This window comes from Centroberyx affinis, unplaced genomic scaffold (assembly GCF_046629955.1).
Source record: "Centroberyx affinis isolate AG114_WGS23_722 - 3 ecotype Tasmania unplaced genomic scaffold, CSIRO-AGI_Caff_v1 ptg001395l_1, whole genome shotgun sequence".
Taxonomy (NCBI): Eukaryota; Metazoa; Chordata; class Actinopteri; order Beryciformes; family Berycidae; genus Centroberyx; species Centroberyx affinis.
Genome location: NW_027279877.1, coordinates 45,117 through 64,879, shown reverse-complemented (window position 1 = coordinate 64,879; position 19,763 = coordinate 45,117). Strand labels below are relative to the sequence as shown.

General features: G+C 42.6%; 1 protein-coding gene across 1 annotated transcript; it reads left to right on the top strand.

Moving 5' to 3' along the window:
- Nucleotides 1-3,077: 3,077 nt before the first annotated feature.
- On the top strand, nt 3,078-12,777 carry neurl1b (neuralized E3 ubiquitin protein ligase 1B). Its single transcript, XM_071526225.1, has 6 exons — nt 3,078-3,247; nt 7,350-7,594; nt 7,714-8,047; nt 9,609-10,349; nt 10,985-11,110; nt 11,560-12,777. Exons 1-6 carry the CDS (start codon nt 3,217-3,219, stop codon nt 11,805-11,807), a joined length of 1,725 nt encoding a protein of 574 aa, XP_071382326.1. The 5' UTR covers nt 3,078-3,216; the 3' UTR covers nt 11,808-12,777.
- The last annotated feature ends 6,986 nt before the right edge of the window (nt 12,778-19,763 follow it).

Here is a 19,763-nt window from a genome sequence, read left to right as displayed (position 1 = left end):
AACTTTATTCCTCATGAGATAGCTGTATCACAAATGCTTGATATCTAAAAAGGGGACTGTATGAATTATGCTGCTTTTTAAAGAGAAGCATTTTAGTTTGTGTCCAATTAAATAAAAAGAGATGCAGCTTCCTTACAGTTGCCTTATGCCCTTCACCTAATTTTGTTAGTTTAAAGCACATCTCCATCAATTTTTGACCTGAACCCTATTTTTATTCATTTTCCATCATACCAATCGATTTTTATCAAAATCTGGTCAATTGCTTCATTATAGAGCAACTCACATCTTGCTTGCCAGGCTGCATGACACTCTAATACAGTCCTATAGGGCCAATGGAAACTCCAAAAATCAATTCCAAAAGCACCCAAAGCTTATCTTTTTCAGCATTGAAAACATTGATTGCTCATTTTGGATAGAACCAATTGATGTGATGGGAAATGATAGGAAAATAGGGTGTGAAGTTAAAAATCCCCGGAGTTATGCTTTAAGTCTTGGAATGAGCTGCAGGGCATACTTAACTTGGAATCTTTACCCTCTCTTGACATGTTTAAAAATATTTTAAAATCAGTTCTTACAGAACAATGTCATTGTTTTTAATATGTGCCATTATTTTCCAGGATTCTTTTTAGCCCCTGATCCCTGTATGTTTTGTGCCTGTTTGTTGTGTTTTGGTATGTTTTTGTGGTGTAACCTGTCTCTGTTTGTATTTTTATATGAAACCTTTTTTTTTTTTATCTCATTTTGCTGCCCATCTTGACCAGGACTCCCTGGCAGAAGAGATATTGTATCTCAATGGACCTTCCTGGTTAAATAAAGGATAAATAAAATAAAATAAATAAATAAGTCCGTTTGTACATGAGCGGTCTAAACCAACAACTTAGCCTCTCCCTCTGTTGGTCTCATTTCTCATCATTTGTCATTTCAGAGGCTTGTTTGCTTCTGTCATGCGGACAGAGCAATCAGACTGACATATCTGTGTTAACAGTGTCCAGGGGTCAGGGCTAAGGGTAATGCTGGGCCGCAATACAGGCTTTATCTGAGTATGACGAAAACCAATGACACACTTTCTAAACCAAGGACTTTTGTTTAACATTCCACTGTCCACAGACTCTCAAATGTGCCGAGTGGGTTTTCACTCTCAAATTAGGCGAGTGTATCAAGAGTGTGTGCCTCTCACATTTCGTCTTCCAGCACTGTAATGTATTTTAGATTTGACCATTCTTAAGGCCAGTGTATGCTGAATTCAACTAGTATGATCGATTGATGTGAGTACAATTTAACTGTCTAACCCAAGGAGACAGTATTCCTAACATTTCTCTAAACCTCCTAATATTTCTACAGATATCCAGCTGTGTCTTAAGTGACTGTGCTGAAGATGATCCTAAAAGTAAACCTCATTGCCTTTGGGATAAAATCAACCGAGCAATCATTTGGCTTTCATTAACACCCCATAGTCTGTGCTCAGGCAGTGAAGCGAGCATCAGAGGAAGGAGCACTTGTTCCCGCGTCTCTGCTGTGTTTACATGGAGGGCTTGATTGCGAGACTCCATCACAGCCTCATATTCACTTCCTGTGTTAATCCCCTTTGCCGTGGCAGCTCCGTCTTTCTGAAGCGACGGCATGGGCGTGGGGGGAATTTCACTTCGGCTTCGCTTCACCCCAAACACTATTCTCGAAAGGATCATATAAGGACCCACCATATCCTGGTAAAACAAACAGCATTGAGGAGGTAGAAACAAATGCTTTTGTCTTGGAGCTATATTTAGCCCGGGCCCTCCTTCACTCAAACGCCATTCTCTCATGAGACCTATTTGCCCTCAGACCAGATGGGATCAGATACGACCTTATTGGCAGTTGAGGAAGCCCAAAAGCACTTAGGGCAATCAAAGAGCATTGCTTTTCCACCTATATGCAATATGGATCATGCTGTGAGCATAGTGACCCTGCATACTAAGCCAGACAATCAGCCCCAAGTTCTGCCATATGTTAATCCAAGTATTTTTCCAATTAGACACAACCAACAACGTTACATTGATATCAAGGATGGATAACTACACATAGTCTTTCCTTTGCACACATCTATACTCAGCGCACTACGCTACGCTTTCCTGCTCTTTTCATTATCTCTTTTGTCATTTCCAAGCATCTCTTAGCCATTTGGCCATTTCCAGAATGTCTGACACACAGGCTGCTGTAAAGCCTTGGGCCGCTCTCGTTCCGCAATAAGGGAGATGCACTGGCCCGGCCCGGCCCTCCCATCACTGCTGGTCTCATAGTCCTACAAACCCTGCAGGCCATGGCTCCTTGGAGACCAGTGTGGTCCAGAAAGCAGGAAACAGCTTGAGAGGAGCCCAGCAGTCAAGGCTGTGGGAGGGCAGAGGATAGGGTGGGAAAAAGGGGATTTCCTCATATGGTGCTTGGACACTTTTCAAAAGTGCGCAGTCCTTTATAATCTGTTTGTCAAAGCCTATGAACGTGATTAAATTAGTGTTCTGCTACAGTGTGGGACTGATAGCCTCCCCTGATGGGACTGTATTCCCCAGAGATCTGTGACGTACTCAATCAAAATACCAATCTGACACAATCAAAGTATTAGCAGTCTTACTTGTCAATCTCTTGACTCTTTTGGGACTGAAGAGGGTGACCCTTCTTCAGGATGATACTCAAAAGCAGGAAAAACCTGTCATATAGGTTTACAGAGTATCATCATGTAGTCTGTATGACTGATGCTCTTTATGCAAATGCACAATGCATCAGATTGCCTCTCATCCCCCATAGGATTGTTCTTTAGAGTCCACCCTCCTACACAAACCCCCCAAGGATGATGTTGATGTGTCAGTCCTATACTACCCCAGATATATCACAGCCTTTGAGTTAAAGGAATTATTCAGAGGCCCTGTGATGCATGTGAGAGGGAGCTCTGCTTACTGTGTCTTTAAAGTCGTGCAGAGGGGAGACTATACTAAAGAAGGGAGGGGGCTGCTGTGCGCTAGTTGGAGCTGCCTGCCTGTCGCAGCGGTTTGGGGTTGAGATAAGAGGAGCGCGTCCATGCTTCAGCAGGGAGAGACAGCGCAATCTGAACGGACTGATACTCAGGTTGAAAGGGTTATAGGTAGACACTCATCACACCGCGTGAGACGGGGGATAAATGGATGGACAGACAGATACTGCAATCGGAATTAACTTGTCAGCCGGTGCGAGGAATTGCTGGATATAATGGGGAATACGACACCTAAACCTCTAATAGGTGAGACCTATTAATATATCACTCGTGACGCTTAAATTGCACACCCAAAGCGGCGTCTATTTGAAACCGCTTGTTACCCGCAGATAAACGTGGCTTGTCCTAATTTCTTGACTTGTGCTTCACTGTACATGCCTGGTATTTGCTCCAGTCTGACAACTGGCTTCAGTCGCTGCAGAGACGCGCTTCCCTTCGTGGGAGAGCTGAGCGTGATTCCCAGGGAACAAGTCCAACAGCGCTTCAGCCGCGTTTCTTTGGAAATTAACTGTTTGTGTCATTTAGGAAATTGTAATCAGTGATGTACTGGGAAAATAAAAAATAAAAAATGGGTAAGACTGATCAGTTGGTGACAGTACCCTATAACGCTAATAACGGCCACTGATTAACAAAAGCAAAATTATGTTTTTCTGAAAATATATTTTTTCTTTTTTTCTTTCTTTTTTTTTTAACTATAAAAGAGCCTATTCTCAGTTAACTTACATCAGCTTGGTAGACTACTTACTAAGATGTAGCCTACACTATGAATGTACATTAAAACGATTTGTCAGCCAAAAGAGGTGGGTAAACTCAATTCCACCAATAAAAGGGCGGGTAAACTGACTTTAGTTGGCTTTACCTCCACTACATCCCTGATTGCAATTGATTATTATTGACAAATGCTGCTCATCGTGCAAACTTATTTGAAATTATAGAGTATGCATGGCTCCTTCTCACTTATTTACAGCTTATGCAATTGAGCCCCTTGAGTGTCTCTATGCTGTGGTAGCCTACACAATTTATCAAATTGCTTGTTTCTTGTTGCTTGCTTGAAAATGGCATTGATTGCAGAGTTTGAATCTGTTTGACATTTATCTCCAAAAGGAATGAACTTATATGTATATATATTTTTTATTACTATGGCTATTCAAACAGCTTTCTGGTGTTTTATCAGGGTGATTTGTTAGTGTCATACATAACATTGTTTCATCAGCTTGTCTTAGTGTAGTGTAGCAAACTTAGTCTTAAAACAGTGTCACCCAATTGTCAGTGAGATATTCATGTGATCTGATTGTCTGCACCAGTTTTAAACCCATTGTTATAGGCTTAAGGCCTCTAAGAATATCACTCCATGCACTTTGTCACTGCACTTTGTCATGACACTTAAGTGCATTTCTTGATAATCAATCTCCATATCACTTTGATTTCATGTCTGTCACACTCACACGCCCCCAACTGACCCACTCGGCTAAATGCTGTGGTTTCTGCCACCAGAGCCAGCTGATGTGGGTTTGGACCGAGAGAACAGTTAGTCAGAGAGCCTGCTAGGCAGCAGTGTTGGACGACTTGGGTCCTATTGTTTGCTCTGTATGCACTCAATTAACAGGGAATCAATAGCATATCTGTGTTTATTAGTTCTGCATTAGAAGTCTGAATAACAAGTCACAAGCTCATTTTTACTGAGATTTCCCTTTGCAGAATAATAGCCTACTGCGTGTGGCACATAGTGATAAATATTCTCTTGGCTAAACATATTGCCTTCACCGGGCCTTGGTGTGATGAAAAAATGATAATACCAACAGTCAAAAGATGAGATTGAGATTTTTCTGTCTAAACTGAGAAAATCCATATTCATGACTTTAGCAACAAAGATGTAACAAAACAGACAGTGAAATCCCCTGAAATCCCTCACTATATTTTTTTTATGAAGCTTACGCAACTTACATCTTGGCCAATGAATGGACTATATGTTGAGCACGTATAGCCTATAGATATAATAGAATTATAACATTGTATAAGCATGACCATGTTACGGCCAAAGACAATTTGGCTGGATGCACATGATCAAAGTTTTACATTTCAAAAAGCTTTCCTTGGCAAAACAGTGTGGCTTGTGCAGTCTATCTTTTGATTACATTTATTTGTACTATTTCTGTCTTTCATCAGGAAAAAGAAAGGCGGCAGCCATACACAATACCACACTCTCACTCTAAAAATAATCTAATCACGTGTGTGTTACCGGTTACACCATGGGAGACTATGTTTTTGACAGCGATAGCCTCCAAGCCTCAGCCAGGCTTTTGAACCACATCTCCGATCAGCTGCTTGAACCGCTCTCTGCCCTTTCCTGTTCTTTATCTTACCCTCTGTCTCCCCGTCTCCATTTCACTCTATCTCTTCACTCTCCTTCTCCTGGCTGCATGGGGCCAGAAAATGGCCCCAATACAAATTATTGGGTTTCAGCCCTAAATTCACAGAGGCTATTTCAGTTGAATTTACCCAGTCCCTCTTATCTCTAACCAAGCCGAAAAACCCTTTGCTGTTCTCATCAGTGTGGTTGTCTTCATTAGCAGAAATGGCTGTTCTGCAGGGCCACAGAGCAAATATCACCAAGATTGTAGTTCAATACTTCAAATGCAGGGATTGATTTGAAGGCTTTTTATGAAGACTCTTTGAGAAGTTTGTGTGCTAACAAGCTCACCCTACCTTCTAACATTCATCTGTGCCTCATGATCGCAAACAAAGGGAGAGATTAGGCTAATAGGCAGTTTGAAGAGTTATCCATAGCTGACATTGACCGTGCTGTGAGCTGTCCCTCGCGGCATGACCTATTGTGCTATGCCTTTCATCTAATAATGGCAACCAAGTTTCTATATCAGTCTCCCCTCCCTTCAGTGCTAGTCCCATTACTTCAAACTCCCAGTGTGTCTGTCTGTCAGCGAGGTACTTGAGCCTAAGACATATAGCGTAGCCCTCAGCTTGTTTTTCAGCTTCCACATATACTTACACCAAATGTTGGCTGGCACCGAAGTACATTACATTCCCTCAGAAGTAGTCAACCTCCCTGTGTAGCACTGAGCGGTGCTTAAGGAGGATGGGGGCACCCGCACATCATTTGAGATGTTGCAGATGTTTTTGCTGCTGCTTCATAGTTTAGAATATAATCAGTGATAATGTCTAATTTGGGAAATGTTCTGTGGAACATTTCACTGAGTTATTGTCTTTACCCAGATCAGAGTGAATTAGCCCATCATAAACAGAAATTTAATCACTCTGTGGCCATGCAAGACAAGAAAACACTGCTCTTGTTTTGAATATTGGATTTTCAACCAGTCTATACCATAAACAGTAATCTGTGACTTAATTTAATATTAAAACCAAACAATCTTAATCTCATTTAAGACACTGTTAAAAGGCTGTCTTTCTTGTTTTATTGCAGGTCCTTGTTAATTTGATCAGCAGTGTTTATAATACACATCTGTCATGTCTTTCTGAAGTAGGACATGGAGTCCTGTGAGAATGTGATCAAAGATTAAGCCTTTTATTTGGGTATTTCTTCACTGACTAGGCTCTGTGTGATTCATTTGCCACTTCTGAAGATAACTGTGAAGGAATGAAAGGGGCTATTCAGGGCGTGTTTATGCTGTAGGCCAAGGGTGTGTGTAGCCCATAAATAAGAGGAAGAAGATTTATCCCGTCTGTTGTCGACTTTTTGACTGTTGATGATTATTTTTGGTAATGTTTTTTTCTCTCCTATCCTGTTTAAGCTACAAATATTAGCATTGCTCAACCCTCCTTTAAAGCAACCCTTATGCTGTTCATTTTACATCAGCCAAATGTCTTTTTCATGTTTTTCTTATTCAGGAGGGAGGAGGTGATATATGTCTTGTATAAATTTACCTTGTTTCATTCTTGAGATAAAAGCCCTATATGGATGTGGTGAGAGGACTGATTTGGGACAGTGCGGGATGTAAACCTTTTTATACTGTAAATGTGGGCTACAGGGTAAAAGAGGCTATTTAATGTACTCTTTGAGTGAAGCAGAAAGGCTTACAGTGCCACTGTGGGAAAGGAAGTATCTGAGACTGTGGGCTTCTTACATAAATGGCCTCTGCCCTCTAAACCAACTGTCGTGGACCAATTGCCAATGAGTTACTGTGTGCTGATATGAGCTCCGCTCTATTCACAACAGCTGCTGTCTCTAATATTGCCATTTCGACCTTACCTGAGTCATACAAAACAGAACTGCTGTTCAGTTGTCATATTATCCTCTAATTTGGTAGATCAGGTAGATTCCTTGATTGGCTTTCATCTCTGTAACTGTATCCCTGATATTTCTGCTCCACAGATGCAACTCTGCAACCCCGCCCGGTGGCAAGCAGACAGTACTACACCCTGCCAAACAACGGGGCAGGCGTGGAGAGGAGAACGTCCGCTCCTCCAGTCAGCATCAGCTTAGAATCGCCCCGCTTCCACCCGCATGCCAAGGGCAAGAACATCAGGCTGGATGGGCAGCTGCGCCGTGCCACACGCAAGAACAGCTTCTGTAATGGTGTTACCTTCAGCCACAGACCTGTCCGCCTCTATGAGAAGGTTGGTTGATTTGATCTTTCTTCATCACTCACTCTACTTTACTTTTTAGAGCCAGAGACTTAACTATAACTGCATGAAAGCCCAGTTTGGAATAAAACGTATTAATTTCATTCACCTAGGTGCGTCTTCGTCTGACTGGTGTGCACACTGGCTGGAGTGGAGCTCTACGTTTTGGTTTCACCAGTCTGGATCCCAGTGAATTGGCCTTGGCTGACATCCCCAAGTATGCCTGCCCAGACCTGGTGACGCGGCCCGGCTACTGGGCCAAGGCTCTGCCTGAGAGACTGGCCTTGAAGGACAATGTGCTGTCCTTCTGGGCTGATCGCCATGGTAGAGTTTTCTACAGCATCAATGAAGGAGAGCCCATCCTGTTCCACTGTGGGCTCAGCATCGGCTGTCCACTCTGGGCTATCATAGATATCTATGGCATCACTCAGGAGGTCACACTGCTAGGTAAGTGTGTCTTTATGTTGTTTACTTATACTGCACCACCCTTCCATCCCTCCTATGAACAAGTCAACAGTAAGCATGTCATCCCCCATGAATGATGCAGAGTTGTAGTGGGAAATAATATGCTACCTCTTGTTTTTTGATTGATGTACAGACAATTAAACAAGCGCTGTGAACAATGAGATGCATCATTCCCCTACGTTTCGTGAAAATGCAATCAGCAGTGTCCGAGATATGGCGCGTGATGTAGAGACAAGGAAACAAACATTGTAGCCCCCCCCCCCAAGACCAATCAGTGCAACTTTGAAAATGCCACAATGGAGCAATGAGATGCATAATTCCCTGAAGTTTCGTCAAAATCCAATCAGTGATATCTGAAATATTGTGCGTGCAGAACAGACGAATGGAACGGGGCCGATCCAGATCCAACTAGTCATGCAGCAGAGAGTAGGAAACAGTAGCTGACTGATATTCAAAAGGGTGATGAAAGGAACACATTTCACAACTGACTGGTTGTTGAGAACTTGTACATTATTATAATTCATATATCTTCAGTAAAACATTAGAATGCATATTCTATTAACTGGAACAAACAGGTTTCAACAGTCAGCTAGAGACCATGTGTGCTGAACATGGCTTTCACAACCACAAAGCTTCAGGAACTTATTTTTATTGTGTCAACACATTCACAGCTAAGTTAAGCAGCTTCCTGAGAGTCCCTCAGCGAGCAGCTGAGCCAAGAAGGCCCAGAGGAATGGAGGCTAAAGTAGTAGGAGTGGATAGTGGATGGTGGATAGTGGGGGCTGGACTGGGCCACTGCCACAGTCACTCTCCCACCCCCCACCTCCCACCCACCCCTCTGTGACAACAGCAGCTTAAAAACCCTCCCCTCTCAGACAGAGTGACACAACATGTGGAGATAACCAGGATCTGGGCCACTGATTTAAAACATTCAGTCCGCCTTGGACCCCTCACTCCTAACCTCTCTCCTTGCCTCTCCTTTTCTTTACACACTCACATTGCTTTCCCGCGCTCTGTCACGTTCTCCCTCTACGCTTCCTTCATTTTCATCTCTCGCTCTCCCCCGTGTTTCCCTCTGTCTCTCTCTGGGTGTGTTTATCTTCAGTCTGACAGGAGCTATGGCCATGTTTGGTCAAGGCGGCTGATCCCAGGAGCTTTGGTGAGGGGCCAGTGCGCTCAACTGCTCCAGCATCCCTGGAAATAGTAATGAGGGAATGTATCGCAAGCCAAGAGGGGCTCCTAGCACCAGACTTGTTTATATCAGCCCATAATATATGGGGCATATCAGCAGTACTTTGAATTCTACATATGAAACGTGGCCTCTTGGACGATAGCTCTAACATGATAGTGAAAAATGGAGATGAAGTAGGGTAGTGAATGGGGACTTTGGAAAACAAAGCCTGATGTAAAAGAAATGTTTCACTACATTTATATCACCCATCCACATAATGTGAGTCTGCAAAACTATTTTGCAGACTCACATGAGATTACCTGATTGGAACTGTTGTCTCACCTAGTTGCTTGTCCATATTCTCTACCACAGAGAGCACGTTTGCCGAGAGTGTGGCATCCAGTTGCCTAAGTGCAGCCCGTCTGAGCGCCTACCTGCCCCAGAGTAGCCACGACTCGGCCAACTACAGTAACAACCAGCTGGAAAACAACCAGGCTGCTGCTGCCAAGATGGCCAACCTCCAGCTCAACAACTATAGCCAGCTCATCCCCTGCTGCTCTTCCACCTCTTCCTCCTCCACATCGTCCTCATCTGCCTCCACTGCCTTCAGCGTCCCCAGGGTGGTCCGGGGCCTTCCTTCCCCTCTGGACAATGACTTGCACTTTCACCCCGTCCGCGGCTCCGACGTAATACTCTCCGCTGACCGCTCAGCCGCCTGCATTCACTTTCTGGACAGCAGTCGGACTCTGGTGTTCAGCGACCGGCCCCTGCATGTGGGTGAGACTCTGTACGTGGAGGTCGGCCACCTGGGCCTGCCCTACTTTGGGGCGCTGTTGTTTGGTTTAACGTCCTGCGACCCGGCTAGCCTGCACGCCGGGGACCTGCCGGCAGACCCGGAGGTTCTGCTGGACCGTAAAGAATACTGGGTGGTGCACCGCGGCTTCCCCATGCCTTGCTCTGGGGACGTGCTCAGCTTCAGTCTGCTGCCCAACGGAGAGGTGCACCACGGGGTGAACGGGACGGGACGCGGCAGGCTGCTCTGTGTGGACTCCTCTCAGGTCCTGTGGGCCTTTTTCACCCTCCATGGGGCTGTCAACAGACTCAGGATACTAGGTAAGATAGGTCAGGCAGCTGAGATCAGTGTATTTCCATCAAAACAAATGGTGTGCATGCAGAGGTGATAACAAGAAAAAAAAAAAAGAACATTAACTCTGTTTGCTCATAGATTGTTATTCTTACGATTTTGTTTGTGCAACTTTTGCAGTGTTGTTTATGATAAGGTTACTTTGTGACTGTCTGGCTTGTATGGCCTAGTAAAATACTAAATGCTAAAAGGATGAATGATAAATGCCAAAAAAGGTCATATTCTTCAATAATAATCAATCTTGTCTTGAGTCTCAGCAGCCCACTCCAATTTATTTATTTTTTCCCAGACTAAAAGGAATGCTGTTACGCAGTTGATGTCTTCATGTTCCTGTGTAGTTTTGGGCTCTGACCTATCTGTCCTAATCCCACTGCTCCCACATGAACTCTGGGTCAACTCAGGCCCACTCTGATGATTTATGATGCAACATTTTTGTTAAAACAAAAATATAACTAAAATGAAATCTCTCTGAAATATGTGAAATAGAAAATGTTACTTCAACTCCAACAGTATTTAAACTATCTCAAGTGCAGTGCAAATGGTGCTTTAATTTCTTTGCTAATTATTTAAGGGTTTTGTGTGTGTGTTTATCTTTGTGAAACAGGGACTCTGCAGTCCAGTCCTCCCTCCACATCCCCCAGCAGTTCTCAGAGCAGCAGTCCAGATGACAGTGACTCAGACTTGGCTTTCAGTGTCAACAGATCCTCCTCTGCCTCTGAATCCTCTCTGGGTAGGTTACCAGACGTTGCCAGCTTGCCTAATGCTACAGTGTATACCAACACCCTCGGGAGATCATTACAGACAGGGTCTTAAGGGGTTCAGGTGTGGCAATGCTGTTGGACAGTTTGCGAAACTAGATGAGTCATGGGAAAGGTGTTTTGTCTTGTTTTTGATATCGAGACAACAGATCTCCTTTCTTACATAACATATCTCGGCATTGTTAGAGCTAATCCTCAATGATTTGGTAGTGTTGAAACACACATTGCCTTTTGTTAAATAGCAATGATGCAGCATATGTTCAGATAAACAGGTTTTATGCTATCACTGCACATACAGGTAACAGTGCGGTGAATCTGAAATGGGGCAGACTCTCCCTACAACTTAAGGACTTAAGTCTGCTCCATTCCCGTCAGGAGATCCTCCTCATGTTGTACACGTCTTCTCTCCCCTCTCCTCTAGTGACTGCTCCCAGCTCCCCTCTCAGTCCCCCCGTCTCTCCCACTCTCTCCGCCTCAGAACTGCCCTCTTCTGGGAAAAGCGGAGAATGCACCGTTTGCTTCGACCAGGAGGTGGACACAGTCATCTACACCTGCGGACACATGTGTCTGTGCAACGACTGCGGGCTGAAGCTCAAGAGACAGATCAACGCCTGCTGCCCAATATGCCGGAGGCCCATCAAAGACGTCATCAAGACATACCGGCCGTGATCTTCCAGATATTAAACCTCCCAGGTGCTGTGACTTTGACCCCAGGCACAGAGATGCCTGGGTGCCACCTGCTCCACCTTCTCAGGCTAGTTTAGACACGGATCTTAACCCCAACCAGAGATCAACCACACCAGGACGGAATTGTGCCTCTAGGATTTCAGTTTAGACCTAACTTCAGTGAACCTCGCAACTCAACCAATTGTTTTATGTGGGATACCACCTTTTCCAGAAAGAGACTAGACTCTTAATGACCAGAACTGTGATGAGGCTCATCACAGCAGGCTGCCTACATGCACTCCTGTGTCTTGGCTGAGGCAGGGATGAAGGACGTGCTCTTTTTTTGTTCGTATTTTCTATTTGATGTCCTTTATGTCACGTGTAAAGTGGTGTATTTGCTGAGCAGAAACCAGTCTGCTGTGAATATTTTGCCCTTACCCTAATTGTCCAAGATCTATCTGTGCTTCAGCAGAATACGCTGACTGTAGTCTACGACTTCTAGTGCCTTAGACGTTTGTCATATTTTGTGTCCAAGTACTTAACTATGATGACAATCCTAGCTATATTTTTAATGTACATTGCTAAGAGTTTGTTGTGTAAAAATCACACTGACAACAGGAGACAGAATTTATATGCAATGAAAGGTAAATGTGTATTAGAAAGTGAAAAGATGCAACAGTATGGAGAGTTTGTTCAGTAGCGTTTTATTAGGAAAAGTATGCTTGGAAAGTTAAAGTATATAAAATGAAGAATCCGGTATTGCACATGAAGTGATATTAAAAAAAAAAAGTGTGTTCAAGAGTCAGACTGATTTCAATTCCAAGAACATCTCTGTAAAATGAAAAGCTGATAAAAGTGGAATTTCTTTCAATTTTGTCTAAAATGGAGTTTCCTTTTATAACAAGCATTTAGCTGACTCAAAACCATGGGGAAATGATCAAAAGAAAAAGGTGAGCCAAAAAAATATGGTTTCCCCATATCACAATCACCCTGATTTCTTTAGCATTTACAGAGAACATTAATATTTTCGGCCTGTACAATGTCACTCTCTTCATATATGTTGCAGCATATTGAATTTTCTCCTCGGTCAGCATTGACCTTTGTTCTTGATAAAGACGTTAGCGCTGTTTTCACTGTGAAATAGAACAGATTGCAACATATCAGCCTCCAACAACACAATACAACTTGACTTGTAAATTTACACAACAGAACTGGGCTTACCTGTTTGACAGGCACAACATGCATTCATTTGAATAGGTTTTGCCGTCGGTTCCGCAAACCAGTTCAGACTGGCGTGTACAAACAGGTAAAATATATTGAGCACAGTCGGGCTGTTGGAGAGAAAATACGTAGGTTTACTGACAATATAATCTAATATGTGGCATAAAATGTGAAAACATGTGCCGCTGCATTTATATCTCACCTCTACACCGTCGGGGGTATTTTGTCCTCTTGCCAAAACTGTAAACGATATTTAATTACTTCTAAATTCATATTAATCTGCGGAGTTTTAGCATGCGATAGCCTAATTGAGTAACTAAGCGCAATGCCCATACGGCAATGGCCACAATTCTACTATTACTAAATGTAGTAATAGTCCAAAGTGTGTGACAACTCACCGGCGAAGCAGATCAAGCCCAACGCAAACATGAGTTGAGTTCCTCTCCACATTTTCCTCAGTGTGTGTGCTGTGTCTCGAGTCTGGAGCTATGTTGTGGTTGACATGCAGGTTTTATAGGCACCTGTAGGCACCTCTGCTGCAACCACCTGCGTTTTTACGCCTACATTTCCTGGAAGAGCCGGCCCGAACCTCGAACTCATTCAACAGTTGCGCAAAGTTTAACCCATTGATGCAAGGAGGGAGGGTGGGTAAACTCACTCTCGCCTCCCTCATTATTTTCTATGCCCCCCCCCCCACACACACACACACACACACAGCTGTTAGTTACCTATCAATCTGGCTTAATATTGTAGATGTTAAGGTTTTTGTTTATCCATATCAATGAATAAATAGATCAGTCACAGTCAGTCATCTATCATTCAATCTATTGACTAATCAGTAGGTGTGTCACTGTTTGAAAGTGCCTTCTGTTCAGTGCAAGACTGATACCCATTTAGCTGGCTACTGTCAGGGCCCAAGCCATGTGCTCCCCCACACATACACACACACACACACACACACACACAAAATACACCACCTTGAACTGAAATGAGGCATTGTGGTACTTGGTGGTCAGTAGAAGAGGCACATGGAAGATATAAAGTGTGTGCACCCCTTGAGTTTCTGCACAATATTTTGGGCTACAAAATGATTTCAAAATGAAATTATTTGATTTTTTTTGTCTGAGACCTATACAATGTTTTGTATTGAGTTGGAATTAGACAATTCTATAAATAATATAAATATTCAGCAAACAAAAGCAGATAAGGTCTCAGTGGAATGAATCTCAGTGGATTTCAGTAAGCTGGCTGTGGGACAGATGGATTCAATCTTAGAAAACAAGAGTATGTGGGGTTCACTTGTGGGTGGCATTGGGGTCCAGTCCAGGTCTTCATGTTTCAAAGAACCATCAGCTCACTGCTAAACACTGACCTATAATAATGTAGACAGTCAACCCATAGGCACGAGTGAAGCCAATTCTCCTTGCTAGCTCCCATAATCTCTAGAGTAGAGGGTGATGTCACTGCGCCATCGGTAGGATTCTGGTTAAGCGACCCGCTCAGATGCTGTGACGTGGAGCCAATCAGGATCTACTGCGTCAACCCAAGATGGCAACCATTTCCTGTGACGCACTGGATGTAAACCCCATATAAATAGGATGTAAACTTCCATGGATGTAAACAAAGACAACAACTCGTCTCCTTTCACAGTAAACAAACATGTTGAATGCGGTATTTATCTGAATGTTGTAATTGTAAAAAGTACATGTCTGATGTCAGTGTGTGGTGGAAAAATCACATTAACATAACGTTACCCAAACTTGGAAAAGACTCCATTTCCCATGTGCTTAGCTGCTTAACTAAGCCTTCATTTCTGCTTTTTGTAAACTCATTCATAGCACCTTTCCTGACACAATGGTGTTAGTCGTTATCTAGTAAAGGCTTCAATGTATTCCCCATACAGCTTAGGTTAGTTAGTGTTCTAAGGCCTGAGATGGCTATATAAAGTGCATAGACAAAAAAACTTATGTTACAGTCTGAGTTTGTAATTGTCGCATCTGTTTTGTGACAGGCTGTAATATTCTCTCTTTTCCTCTTTACCTGCACCGGTGGAGTCCTCAGAGTTCAGCTGGATTCAAAGAGACACCGGAGACAAGTCATAATGATCACTGTTCATTTCATGCACTCTAGTGATAGATGAAAGCTCTCCAAATTCCCTTATTTTCTGTTATGGTCTGTCAAAGGCATAAATCACATGTTCCATTTTTTAATCTTAATCTTGAAAGTAAATGGGCATCCTACACACCCCTGTATGTATCCCTACAAAATATTACATTTTAATAGAGCCTGTCAGACAAAATGCCATCTCCCTTAATTTCATAGCACATGCTCTACAAGGATGTAAAACAATTTGTTTTTGTTCTTTATGTTAATTAAATACAACAGCACAGTTTTCTTATCAAATGGCTGTTTATTGACATACAGTAATTACAGAAAAATTGTTGCGAGAATAAGAGTGTGTATTGGGCAACGAACCGGGCCTTGTAGATTGGGCTGCTGTCATTCTAGAAGAATCTCTGCCAGGTGGCTAAATCCATGATGGAATGATGACATCCTTCCTCCTAATAATGAAAAGGAAGAACAACAACAAGTCAATCATTAACCAGTAGCTACAAAAAAAAGAGACAGCTGTACAGCTGGCTCCATTAAGACCCGCTCAGCAGAACAAAAATGAGACTACACCATCTAACAGCAATACTATTATAATAATACAGATTTACAAATAAATAACAAGACTATGGGCTTTAAAAGACCACTGAATTTACAGCAACTGCTAAGAACATTATCATCTTGAAGCCAAAAGGGCAACTGATATCAGTGGCTTGATACGAACCCCTGTGGTTGGTAACAGTAGCAGTCACTGTCTTGTTTAGCCCTGCTGACTGCAGGCTGAGAGATTACATTGATCAATCTGTATCATTTCCAAAATCCACATATGTTAGCAAGTAGCTAACACAAACTTTGAAGTACTCTATGGTTTTACTTACTCGGTTAGAAGTTCATCCGTCTTCAACCGTAGAGGAGGGTCACATCTGAATTCACCCAATCTATTTCTCTTCGCTCATCACAACGAAAAAGGATCCAACATTGTGCTTTGTGTCACACTCTAGGGCCAGCTTCTACAATAAATTACACTTTGTGAACAACTCATCATCAACATCAATCTTTATTCATTGTTTAGTAGCTGGTAAAGTTGCTAGCTATCTCAGATTCTGCCCCACTATTACAATTGGATTGCATGTTCTTCACAATTGTAACTTAATTTGACTACTTGCTTGTCAAATACTTGATGTGATTTACAGTAGTAAACATATATACGTTGTTTGTGTGACAGTTGCTAAAGTAAACTACCGTATGTAGCTTTATATCTTTGTAGGTATCTAGACAAAATGACAGAACAAAACAGCCGCAGTCAAAACAATAATAGAGACAGCTGAAGGCAGGAAGGTAATATTGGCATTTTAAGCTACTGATGTTATAGTTGTTGTCAGCTAGCAATGCTAACGGAAAGACTTGTGAAACTTTCTAAGTATCTTTGCAAAGATGAAGGTAAAATGAGAACACCAAGATAGTAAGCCTCAGGAACATAATTGAAGGCCCTCACATTATACTTCCATTTGAGAAACGGTGACAAATCACAGAACAAGTGAAGGTAGTTTCAGCTTCTCATAGGCAGACACTGAATTTTCTGCTCCAGGGTTAATTGCTTGCGTACCTCCTGGTGTTTATAAACCAGAAACAGGTCTGTGGTGTAGTGTAGGTCAGTATAGGGCTTCTTTGAAGCCAGGATTTACTGTTGGTTCCTCTGGAGGTGTTGTAGGTCAATTCAACAAAGCATTGGGATAGGAGGTGCTCACTGATATCTCCAATGACATAAACACTCTTAGCCACTCCCTTTTTTCTAACATCCAAGCAGCTTTCTAGCAGCGCTCATCGTAAATGAGATCCTGCCAATTGAACACTGAAAAACAAATTGGATTTTTATTATGGGGAAGGAGTGGTAAAAATATGAGAGGCACTTCCTCAAAGAACACAGCAGTGGGCTCATATAGAAATCTGAATTTTACTGTGGAAGGTGTTTAAATTCCTCTGTCTTGCTACTACATATGATGATAATCTGAAATGAAACACTGCTGTGATAACTGTTACTTTATGTAGCAAGATAAAAGAATCAGATCCACAAGTCTTGTGCCTGCCAACAGTGTGGTGGATTAACTGACTCCACCATCTAAAGTCACTACACAGTGACCACAGCAGCCAGACTCAATCATGTGATCCATAAACGATTGGCGTAACATTGGAGCTGTTATCCATGCCAAGGACAATGGATCCTTTCAGGGTGAGACCCTTCCCCATCTCAAACCCATGAGACTTTTCCCTGTCAGCATGATTGACAGCTGAGCTACCAACTGACCTGCAAAAACACATTTCTGTGAAATGAGTGAGTTGTATAGTTTAAGTTCATCCACCCTGTTACACATTTTAGAAGAGCTAAGAGGTGTTGATTGACACAGTGGACAGCAGAGTTTCAAAAAATGCCAGTAACGCACAATTGTAATAATAAAAGAATGTAAATGTTCAATAAATCTAAATTTAATTTTTTAACAAATAACTAATTGTAATATATTAATGGTATTTTTGTTCCTAGCAATCTAGCCCTTGAACAGTAGCTAAACAACATGGATGCTAAGTAACACATACCATGAGTAGTGATTTTCAGGTAGCATATTAATATGTAAAATAACGATTATGCTGCTGTTTATTGGGTAATTTACAATGGCTTCGAACAGGACTCAGCCAATGAGAACGCAGGATCAGAAGTATTACAATTTGGGACAAATCTATCTAGACAAATCTGGGTGGGAGAAGTGAGGAACGCTCTCTGCTCCATCCACAGCTACTGTACAGATGCCCTTGAGCAAGGCACTTAACCCTCAACTGCAGTTTGAATGTGTGGAGCTGTATGAATGTCAGTCAACCTTCCCTGGATAAAGGTTAGAGAAATATGTAAATGTGCTTACAGGCATCAACTGGCTCCTCAAGGGACACAAAGCCTTTAGACAAACTCTTCACTGCACCTCAGATTTGTTTTGGTGCTTCCATTTCATTTTGAGGAACACTAAAATCTTGTACCTATTTGCACTTTAAGTAAGAGATATTACAGTATTTGACAAGGTGTCCAAGGATCCACACAGAGAGAGGGAGAGAGAGAGGCAGAGAGGAGAAACACACCGTTGGCATTCCCCACTCTCCCATCCACAGTCATTTATTTTTAGACTGTTGTTGAGGCAAATCTAAACAACTGCTCTGTATTTCGATTGGTTATCATGATGTTAGCTATGCAAATACTATGTAAATTTGAACATATTTCACTTTCCCCGCTGTCAAGATTGTAAAATGGTATGGGTGGATAATAAGGCTAACAGGAATACTGGTAGCAGTGCTAGCCAGTTCCATGTGCCAGAATGACTGTGTGTATTTATAGCAACTCTCAGTTTATGCCTGCTTCATTGACAATGTAGCCTTGGTTGAATTGTTGATGCCAAAATTGTGAAAATTCCTGTATATGTGTGCAGTCACATTAAGACATAAGTAGATTAAAACATTTCCTGAATAAAGCCCATAAAAATCTGCATGTGGGTGTAAAGCTTCTGGTTCTCAGAGGCATCATTTCAGTCTGCAGTACCCCAAGGTTCACAGAGGCACCGCTGAAGAACCCCTCATTTTACAGCGTCTGAGCTGAAATCTATCTATCTATCTGGATACATAAAAGTACAGAAATAAGAAATAAAACCATTAAAACTATTTCTATTCAAAAGTCTAGATAGGAGACTATTTTCTGAGACAATTAGACTCAGAGTCTTGACTGTATTTTCTACATTTTCAGTCAAAAAAGCTGTTAGAGGCACGTTTGGTATTTGCAATAGTCAGCATTGGACACACGAAGGCGCCATTTCCATGCGCATAGAGATGAGTGGCGCTTGGCTAAAAAAAATGATGAAAAAGATGAACAAGAAAAACACGGCAAGTTGTTAATGGCAGCAACTGCCAAATTCAAATCCTTTAAGCCTGCCCGTGTGAAGAAGTGAGTCTTCCCAACTTCACGTGGAGTTTGGCCTTATGTGAGGATCTTTCTGGTATTTTGCACAACGGTGGGGGAAGAGATCTATCTGCCAGGACGCAAAGATTTCAGGCTATATATAGTTTTAATGGAACACGCTCAGTAGCCTATCTTAAACCAGACTGGAAAGATTTAAAACTTAATCTAATCCGCGTGCGTGCAGACAGAATTGAACACAAATGTAGTTGTTATTAAAGCCTGTAAAAGCAAAAGCAGGGCTCTCCAGTCCGTAGCCCCCCGTGTGAGCTCCACATCTTCATTTCCATTACGCACAGGAGAGCACTCACATGCCTCTGGACGAGCTCTCCTGCTAGTATGGACCAGTGTGCACAAGACCTTTGGTGTTTCATAAGGACGAGACGGAGGACGGCAGATACAAGCTTTCATGATCTTTTTCACCTCAGGAACCAACTACTTAAAATTCCCTGCGCAAGGCCTATCGCCGTCATTATCATCAGGGTGTATCTGCGGGGTTAGGGTTCGCCCGGCGTCCACCCCGCCGCTCCTCGCGCCGGAGGGAGATGGCTTTGCCCCTGTAAAAGTTCAACACTTAAGCGTGAAGTTTTCTCAGTAGAAGCGAAAGTCTTTGCGCGATGGTCGCCGCATGCTGAGGGGAC